At 41.7% G+C, this 10,067-nt stretch overlaps 2 protein-coding genes and 1 pseudogene across 2 annotated transcripts; 2 read left to right on the top strand and 1 right to left on the bottom strand.

Annotated features, from left to right (window-relative positions):
- Positions 1 to 2,276: 2,276 nt before the first annotated feature.
- Positions 2,277 to 6,861, bottom strand: LOC100435850 (leukocyte surface antigen CD53-like; annotated as a pseudogene).
- PYURF (PIGY upstream open reading frame) lies at positions 6,695 to 9,567 on the top strand. Its single transcript, XM_024245770.3, has 2 exons — positions 6,695 to 7,062; positions 8,538 to 9,567. Exons 1-2 carry the CDS (start codon positions 6,860 to 6,862, stop codon positions 8,677 to 8,679), a joined length of 345 nt encoding a protein of 114 aa, XP_024101538.2. The 5' UTR covers positions 6,695 to 6,859; the 3' UTR covers positions 8,680 to 9,567.
- LOC100435487 (PIGY upstream open reading frame) lies at positions 8,779 to 8,994 on the top strand. Its single transcript, XM_054554149.1, has one exon. It carries the CDS (start codon positions 8,779 to 8,781, stop codon positions 8,992 to 8,994), a length of 216 nt encoding a protein of 71 aa, XP_054410124.1.
- Positions 9,568 to 10,067: the final 500 nt, after the last annotated feature.

Below are 10,067 nucleotides of genomic sequence, written 5' to 3'. Positions count from 1 at the left end.
TATACAGTATAAGTTCAACAAATGTTGAATGAATGCACAAAAGAATGTATTATATGTAAACCTGAATGTTTTATTTAACTTTATCCTGTGCTGTTTACTCCACTTAAGATTATAAACATCTTGAAAATAGGGATAGCTTTTTTTTTTTTTTCTTTTGGAGACGGAATCTCACTCTGTCGCCTAGGCTGGAGTGCAGTGGCACGATCTCAGCTCACTGCAACCTCCACCTCCCTGGTTCAAGCAATTCTCTTACCTCGGCCTCCCGAGTAGCTGGGATTATAGGCACCGCCACCACACCCAGGTAATGTTTTGTACTTTTAATAGAGACAGGGTTTCACCATGTTGGCCAGGCCAGGATGGTCTTGAACTCCTCAGGTGATCTGCCTGCCTCAGCCTCCCAAAGTGCTGGATTACAGGTGTGAGCCACCGCACTTAGCCGGAATAGCATCTTATATGCCTTTATGCCCGTCCTTTTCACCTCCTAATATAATCTGAGAACACAGGAAGTGATCAATATTTACTGAACCAAATCAATAGTTTTGAAATAAAGTATTCTTTTATCAATTATGAACTGGTAATGTTTATATTTTAAAACTATTTTATTAAATAAAAAAGTTTAAATAGAGAAACATTTAAAGAACAATTCAGCAATATTTCGACCAGCTAAAGAGAACCAATTTTTTTTTTTTTTTTTTTGAGACATAGTCTCTCTCTCTCTATTGCCCAGGCTGGAGTGCAGCGGTGTGAGCTCAGCTCACTGCAGCCTCTGCCATCTGGTTTCAAGCGATTCTCCTGCCTCAGCCTCCTGAGTAACTGGGATTACTGGCGTCTGCCACCACACCTGGCTAATTTTTCTATTTTTAGTAGAGACGGGGTTTCACCATCTTGGCCAGGCTGGTCTTGAACTCCTGACCTCGTGATCCACCTGCCTTGGCCTCCCAAAGTGCTGGGATTATGGGTGTGAGCCACTGTGCCTGGCCTGTTTTTTTATTTTTTAGAGATAGGGTCTTGCTCTGTCTCCTAGGCTAGAGTGCAGTGGTGCCATCATACTTTAACGTAACCTCGAACTCCTGGGCTCAAGTGATCCTCCTTCCTCAGCCTCCTGAGTAGCTAGTACTTGCAGGCACTGCCACAGCCAATTTTTTTATTTTTTGTAGAAATGGAGTCTTGCTAAGTTGCTCAGGCTGGTCTTGAACTCCTGGCCTCAAGCAATCCTCCTGCCTCGTGCAGGATTACAAGTGTAAGCCACAGCACTCAGCCAACATTTTGGTTGTTATTTGTTTTTTGCCCCTATGCCGAAGTTCTGGGTTTAAAAACATAATCATTGTGCATACATTTTTGTGTCCTGCTTGTTTTTCACTTATTATAATTTTCTGTGTTGTTATGAGTTTTTATTTTTAAATCTGAATAATGGTGCATGCCTGCCACATAGTGGACATTCAATAAATTAATAAATTAATACTTTATTCATTTATTCATAAACATTAAGAATTACATTTTTAAAATATTTACTATTTTGATAGATGAGAAATGGAAACTTCTTTGATTTTTCAAAAAATTAAGATCACTTTTATTTATCGAAGAGCAAAATAATAAATTAACAAAACCTTAGCTGATAGAGAAATAACACCAGAAGTCTTGTGCATATGATTATCAACTAAGTAACTGGTTGAAGTCAGGATATAAATCACTGGATAATTTTTTGTGGAAAGACAGAACAAATTGATGAGGCCCTTAATAAAGAAATGGAAATGAAACCCTGCCCTTTGGAGAAAGAGCACTCTGTAATTCCTATAGCCACCACTCTTCATCAAAGAGAAACAGGGTTGTGACAATGGTCCCATGAGCCTGGACCTAGAACCCTCTTCAGCTTGTCTCTTGCTTGACTTTGGAGAGCAGACTGGGCATGACACAGAGGCCAGAGACTAATTTGACAATGGGAAGGTTAAAAACTTCATATCCTGGGCCCACTCTTTGATCTTGAGCCATTAGTTCCACAGTTTCTCTTGGCCTTTCATGTCTAAAAAAATGTCCAAGTATTACTGTTACCACCTTGAGAGACGTGGCTGCTGCCATCAGTAGGTGAAAGGTTGTCTCACTGCCTGAGATGGAAAGTCCCTAGCCAACACCTTATTTTCTGACTGTATAAGACAGTGACCCAAAAAGCGAAGGGGAGGACAGGCAGTCCAGCAGGTGACCATTTAGAACTTCGTGCTATAAATGGTTTTGGATTTCCAAAGATGAAACGAGTCTCCCCAGCACAGGGCAGTTGCAGGTCACATCCCCAGGGCCTGACTGGTTTTATCAATCTGGCTGTTTGGGGTCAGTGCAAAGGACATCCTCACCACCTGGATTGCACATATACACAGATGGTGATGATTCTGATATACAGGAAATTGGCGTGAAACTACAGTCTCGCTTTTGCATAGCAACCTTTCACTTTCGGATCTGAGGGGCAAGATGCTTGTTGCCCGCTGGACCAATCACTCGTGCCATTTACGCCACAGCAGTGCAGAAATGACTGGATGGAGTCCCACATCGCCTTGGTGCTGTTGTCCCAGTGGTAATGGTAGATGCTGTCCGTCAGGCCCTCAGCTACCTATACATTCAGCTTCCGTTCGTAAACAAAGTGTAGGATGGCCAAGGTCACCTCAGCAAGGAGGATAATCGGCAGCAGAATGAACAAGGACATAAGCAGGCACCTGTTTTTCTTGACAGAACCTATGCAGCCCAGGAAGGCAACCACCGTGATAATGGAGCCCACGATGACAAGCACATTGCCTGGCGTGAGGGAGGGGAGCTTATGGAAGAGTACTCCCAAGCTGTTGTGGATCAGCGGGTACATCCCCATAAGTGCAGCAGCCACAGAACCAAAAGAGCAAGTTGGGCTGTGCGTGGTAGCTCACGCCTGTAATCCCAGGACTTTGGGAGGCTGAGGCGGGAGGATCACTTGAGCCCAGGAGTTCAAGACCAGCCTGGACAACATAGTGAGACCCTGACTTTACAAAAAAAATTTTAAAAATTAGCCGGTTGTGGTGGTGCATGTGCGTGCCTATGGTCGCAGCTACTCGGAAGGCTGAGGTGGGAGGATTGTTTGAGCCCAGAAGGTGAAGGCTGCAGTGAGCTATGATGGAGCCACTGCACTCCAGCCTGGGAGATAGAGCAACATCCTGTCTCAAAAAAAAAAAAAAGAAAGAAAGAGAGAGAGAGAGAAAAAGAAAGAAAGGAAAGAAAGAAAGAAAGAAAGAAAGAAAGAAAGAAAGAAAGAAAGAGAAAGAAAGAAAGAAAGAAAGAGAAAGAAAGAAAGAAAGAAAAGAAAGAAAGACAGGACATGCTTCCATAATTTCAAGCTACTTGAGCCCATGCTGGGATATTCTGGTCCTTTTGCAGGCACTAGTCCTCAGCCCTTCAGACAGAATTTGTGATTATCCTTCAGATGGCCAAGACAAGGCTGGTAACTTTCATGTCTAGAGTTATTTCAAAACTCCTTTGATGTCTGAAACTAGCATTACTACTTTACTATTGAGGATAATTTTTTAATATGTTTATTGATCAGCTGTATTTTCTTTTTTGTGAATTTTTCTTTTCAAATATTTTGTCCATTTATCTATTGGAAACTTGATTTTAATAAACTCATTATAATTAAAATTTATTAATAGGACTTTTATGATTTTTGTTTTTAAAATAAATGTTGGGCTGGGCACAGTGGCTCATGCCTGTAATCCTAGCACTTTGGGAGGCCAAGGTGGGTGGATTGCTTGAGCTCAGGAGTTCCAGACAAGCCTGGGCAACATGAAACACCATCTCTACAGAAAATACAAAATTAGCTGGGCGTGGTGGCATGCACCTGTAGTCCCAGCTACCTGGAGGCTGACGTGCCAGGATTGCTTGAGCCTGGGAGGTCAAGGCTGCAGTGAGTCACGACTGCACCACTGTACTCCAGCCTGGATGACACAGAGAGAATCTGTCTCAAGAAAATAAAATAAAAATAAAAAATAAGTGTTGTCAAATTAAGAAAAATTGGCAAAATGAAAGTAAATCTTTGTAATCACAGAAAGAAAAGATCAAGCAGAGATAAATGTTAGTTCAAATACTAAATGATGCCATCTAGTGGAAAATTTATTTTGACTCATTTCTTTGGATTACAGGTTCACAAATTTCAATGCCCCCAAATTTGGAATTGACAGGCTCTGTTAAAATACATAGTCCAGCCCCTCTTCTGCCTACAGATTTCTAACTTCATGTGTGTGATAATCCAAGAATTGTGATTCAATAGTATCCATATTAGAAATTAGAAAAGTTCCATTTCAGTTAAAAAGAGTGTCCCAGAAGTACCTTGTGCTTTCCCTTTCCCTTTTCATCAGAATGTTTACTAGTTTCACCATAATAAATAATTTTATTGCTAACAACATTCTTTAAATGTGTTAGCACCTGTGCTGTTTTACTTGAATTGTTTTATTTAGTCTGTTCAAACACTGTAAGTTACATACTATTATTATTGTATTTCACAAGTGAGAAGGTTGAGGGTGAGAACTTAAGTAGCTTCTCCAAGATCACACAGCTATACTGTATCTGAGCCCAGAAACCATCAGGTTGTTGTGTACAGGCCTGTGTGACAGGAAAGGTCATAGTCATGGGAATAGTGAAAAGGGACTAACTTTTAAAAGACCAGTTCCAGTCCCATGATCCTATCCTATCATCTACATTTAGCTTAGTATACTACAGGCAGAAATGAATTGTATTTCTTCATTGCTAAGGGCTATTTAGGGACATTTTGCTTTGATCTGTCGCAATTTAATACACACATGGTGACAGTCATACATTCATATGTTCCTTAAATATTGGTTGTTGATTTCTGGTGTTATAAATTTGAGGATGTTTTCAATACTTTGCTGTTACTCTCTATTCTTCCCCTAAATAAAGTAAACTGAACTGCCTCAAACCCTCTATGTGGAGGCAAACTGAAACTAATTTATTTATAACTGGTTAGAAAACCCAGTTGACAGAGATCTGTCAGCCAAGCTAGCTGAGGCATGTCAGCCAAGCTAGCTGAGGCTTAAGCATGGGTGCCTTCCCCTACCCAACAAGGGCCAAGGGTTGAGCCCACTCAGCGCTTGCAGAAGTCAAGCGCTGTTTCTCCTTAAGCAGAAACTTATCTTTCCTACAGCTCACCCCTTCCCTTGAGCCCAAAGTATCAACTGATTTCAACTGAAAAATTAATTCCTGCTACTGCCCTAGTCGGAAATAGTGTGAAGGTGACATAGGAACTTTACAGTAGTTTCCCTTGAGGGTATGTCCTGATAACTGCCCTATTCTCTAGTCCGTTAGTAACTCTAATAACGGAAAGTTATGACTGTGAAAGATTTCTTTGTGGGGGAAAGAAGGTGAGGCAACCAGAGACTTTCATTATCTCTTGAATATCTATCCAGTAGAAGTGTTTCCTTTTTGGTATCCTATAAGCTACATTAACCTTAGAAAATCTTCTGAGCATTAGTGAACAAAGAACATCAAAAAATAAACTGTTTTTTTTTTTAAAAAAACAGGATGGCCCAAAAAACAAACAAAAAATTAGGATGAACACATAAACATTTGTCAGTTTATTTTTACATTGGAGTGGAAGAGAAATTTGAAAATATAAACATATTTTTGGATTCTGTACTTCCAGCTCCAGGAACTCAAAGTGTGAAATGATAATGCCCAGTGATGCAAAAAAAAGTTCAGGTTGATATTCAGCAGAACGGAGGGAAAAAGTGGATGACTAATGAGAATCTTTGAGTCTTCGGACATGGAAAAACTAGATGAAATAAAAATAAAAATAGACAACATTAATGGAGCATTAATTTGTGCCAGGCACTTTTCTAAATGTTCTTCGAATGCACAATCACATTTATGCCCTACCTACAGGGTAGGTACAATTATTAGTCTTATACAGATAAGGAAAATGAGCAGTTAAGTCATTTGCCAAAGTCATACAGCTCCTAATTGTGGACAGGGAACCAAGCTGTCAGGCCCCAGAGCCCAAGTTCCCATCTACTACACTGTAAGAAAGAGATCTAACATGGTCACTTCCTCGGAGAGTCGGAAGCAAACCTGGGATACAAATTCACTGAATGGATCACCCATTCATTGAATAGATCTTTAACAGGCAGATCACATCTGCCTGTTACACAGTTATTTAGGCCCCTTGCGGCCTCCAAGCTCATTTATAGAAGTAAATTAGCTGTGCTTTATCACGCAAATACTTCACAATGACTGGGTCTCAGGCAGGAAGAATTTATATATTTTGGAGGGTCAGGGGCCTAGGCCATTCCTTCCAGGTTCTCACTTTTTTTAATGAGAGAGAAAAAAGCCAAACAAGATTACAGAAACTAATGGTATAGTAAAGATGTACATGAAACAAATGAGCGCTTTCAATACATCCATGACAATACATTCAATACAATACATAACAGTGTGTTTGAAACTTCACTTGGAGGTAACCACGCTGGTCCAAGCCTAACTCCCTACAACTCTGAGGCCTGGCCACTGGCTTCCTAGCATCCTTGCGACAGGCCCCGGTGAAAACCCAGACACCTCGACTTAAACACTGGTTTAGTTTTTAGTCTGGTAAGGCGGCGGGGCACCCACCAGAGGCCTCTGCCCTGGGGCTGTCCTCCGGACTATAGATGACGCCCGTGGGAAAAGCAGTCGGAGCAGAAGCACCCTCGGAACCAAAGCGCCCGCCCCGCCTACTCCCCGGCAGCGTTTCCCAGAGCACCAGGGGGCGGGGCCTGGCCGGCTGGCCTGGACGAACGGGGAGCCAGGAGCTCGGCCACGGGTGGCAAGGGCGCAGTGAGGCCTGGTCTCCGGCTGCCAGACCATGCTGAGTGGAGCACGCTGGAGGCTCGCCTCAGCGCTGCGGGGAACGCGCGCGCCGCCGTCCGCGGTCGCCCGTAGGTGCCTGCACGCGTCGGGGTCGCGGCCTTTGGCCGACCGGGGCAAGAAGAGTGAGGAGCTGCCCCGCGCCTTCGATCCGGCGCTGCTGGAGTTCCTGGTGTGCCCGCTCTCCAAGAAGCCGCTCAGGTAACTCGCTGGCGTTGGCCCTTCCTTCTCAGCCTCCCGGTGGGCGGAAAGGGAGCGGTGGACCGCGGCCTCTCGCAGCCACTGGGGCCTTGTAGGTCGGTCAAGTACTCTCCGCTGCCATATTCTGGACTCTGTCCTCACCGGGCGCACAGCGGGCAGGACGGGGGAGACCGGAGGCCAGGGGAGCTGCGTCCCACATCTCCCAGAACACATCGCCAGCCTGCGGGAATGGCTCGAAGCGTTTTAGGGTTCGCGACTGGCTGCGCATTGCAATCACCAGGGGACCGTTTTAAAAATGCCGATTCCCCGACAGCCCCCAAGACGGGCAGACTTGGAATGCTCGGGGAATGGGACCTGAACATTTGTATTTTCTCTTTTTTTTTTTTTTTTTTCCTTTTAAGAGACAGGGTGCCCCCTACGTTGCCCAGACTGGCCTAGAACTCCCGCCTCAGCCTCCTCAGGAGTCGGGAGACAGGCGCCGCCCCCACGCCCAGCTTATTTGTGTTCTTAAACGGTCCCTAAATTATTTCTAACGTACCACCAGGTTTATGAACCACTGCGATTCAGGACAAGTCCAAAGCCTTCCGGTTTTTAAGCCAAGATAATGAAAAGTATTGTTGTACCCTCCAGATTCTTGTGAAAGTGTCTTGTACAACTGGTGCCTGACAATCTTAAGCAATTCAGCTGTGTTTGCTGCCCGGTGGCTCTTAGTTGTGGCCTAGCAGGTTTCGTAGAAGCCTCTTTAACTAGTTTTTGGGAAGACAGCTCTACAGTTTCCAAGCTACCAAAATTGAATATTGACAACACTAATGCTAGTATTACAAATCGCATAAACACCAAAATGTTATCAGTGATTATCTCTGAATGGTAGATTACTAGCAATTTTTCGTATTTCTTTTTCCCGTAATAAACATATTATTCAATTTTCTCAAACCTCGAAATTATCATTTGATTTACCTTTATAACTAGCTCACTGCAGACTTAGTGCTTTCCAAAGTTTCCTCATTTCTGCCCTCTCACCTTTTCCAGTGATTTCCTTCTAATGGATTAGTTAAGTTTCTCTACTTAGCATTTATTCTAAAACGAAGAAGTTGATTTTTCTCTAGTGTTTATTCTAGTAGTAAATTAACAGGGATGGTTTGGGGGTTGACCAAAGTAATGAAGGAATATTTGGATAAGAGAGGGGGATCTTTTCTGACTAGCATGAAAAAAAATTAAGGAATAACTTGTGAATAAGGTGAAAAAGAGAATATGAGAGAAACTGACTAAAATGAGAATAATTATAGATTGTAAGAGAATTTTTCTAAGATAAAAGGTTGAATTGGCTATTGTTGCTTTTAGAATTAAAGAAGACTATTCTGGGATTAACTCCATACCAAAAATTGGATAAATGGTGGTATTTGTTGCAAATCAGGCTCTTCAAGCATTTTATTTTCCCACAACTCATTTTGTTCTTTTTTTTTTTTCCACCTCAGATATGAAGCATCAACAAATGAATTGATTAATGAAGAGTTGGGAATAGCTTATCCAATCATTGATGGGATTCCTAATATGATACCACAGGCAGCTAGGATGACACGTCAAAGTAAGAAGCAAGAAGAAGTGGAGCAGCGCTAGTTCATAATTTAAAAAAATTAAAAAAAACGCAACAGCCAACTTTTCTTAGTACCATATACCTTTTAAAACACAGTGGCAGGTAATAAGTGGAAGAGAAGAATGTTTCTGTCTCTTCCTACGTTGACTGTTCTTATTCCACTGGTTTCTTTAGCAGGACTGTTCTACTCAGCCTCTGTGGAAGAAAACTTCCCACAGGGCTGCACTAGCACAGCCAGCCTTTGCTTTTACAGCCTGCTCTTGCCTGTTACCATACCAGTGTATGTATTCTTCCACCTTTGGACTTGGATGGGTATTAAACTCTTCAGGCATAATTGATGCAACTAGAGTCAATATGCTGTATATATTAATGATAGTTCTTGGGCATCGATCTCTGAAAGCTCAAATGGATGGAATTTAGTTTGCGGGAAAGAGGCTTTGCTTTGCGCATATCAGGCTTAGGACTGTGGGAAGCTTAAGTTGCAGATGCTTCTTTTATTGTACTCTTGTTCTGCCCTTGTTTTTTGAAGGCTCTGACTTATAACTGCTGTATCAGACGAAACATTTTGACAGTGTCTTTTTGGACATGAACATCCCTAATTGACATGTGATGACTTTCTTATTCCATTCATCTAAGAGTCATTGAAATTTTGTTTTGCTTGTTTGTTTAGCTTCAAGGTCTTTGGTAAAGTCACATGTTAGGGATGACTGAAATAATTCCAAAGGAGTGATGTTGGAATAGTCCCTCTAAGGGAGAGAAATGCATTTGAACGAATGTGATATAAAACCACATAATCAAATAGAAACTTCATGTACTTACAAAAATTGAGTTTGTAAAATTACCTTCATTTCTTTGACATTAAATGCTTATATTAGCAATAAAGATGTTGACACTTTCCTATAAAAAATAAACCAGTTTGCAGTAGTCATTTGTTTGTTTGGTCACAGAAGTGTTAATGATACTAAGGGAAGTTGTAAAACTGCACTAAATGTAGTTGTGTTTAGAGAGGTACTTAATACCCAAAACAGAATCATTTCCTAGGAAAGTGGGGGGTGAGAAGACTTGCAAGTAGTGGATTGTACCCTGTTGAGCTTAGAGCCATATTTGAGCCACATTTCAGTTTATTTTGCCAGGATGCCGAATAACACCACTAAGGGCATGAGCATCAACATATTAGTAGCCCCTGATTTTCTAGAACTTTCAACAAGACTAATCGAGCATAGTACAATACTTCTGAAGTATAGTGTGTTTCAGTAGTTAACCCAAAGAAACCTAAGAACTGAATATAAACTATTTTTATTGGAATCTTATGTAAACAGTGATTCTTCTGCATCAAAAAATTAAAACATGTTAGATGTGTTTTCTTTTGAATTAATTTAAGGTATACTGTAGTACAAACAACATGTTAAAA

This window comes from Pongo abelii, chromosome 3, assembly GCF_028885655.2.
Source record: "Pongo abelii isolate AG06213 chromosome 3, NHGRI_mPonAbe1-v2.0_pri, whole genome shotgun sequence".
In the NCBI taxonomy this organism is placed as follows: domain Eukaryota; kingdom Metazoa; phylum Chordata; class Mammalia; order Primates; family Hominidae; genus Pongo; species Pongo abelii.
The sequence above is the reverse complement of the archived record's forward strand: the minus strand, read 5'-3'. Positions and strand labels throughout refer to the sequence as shown.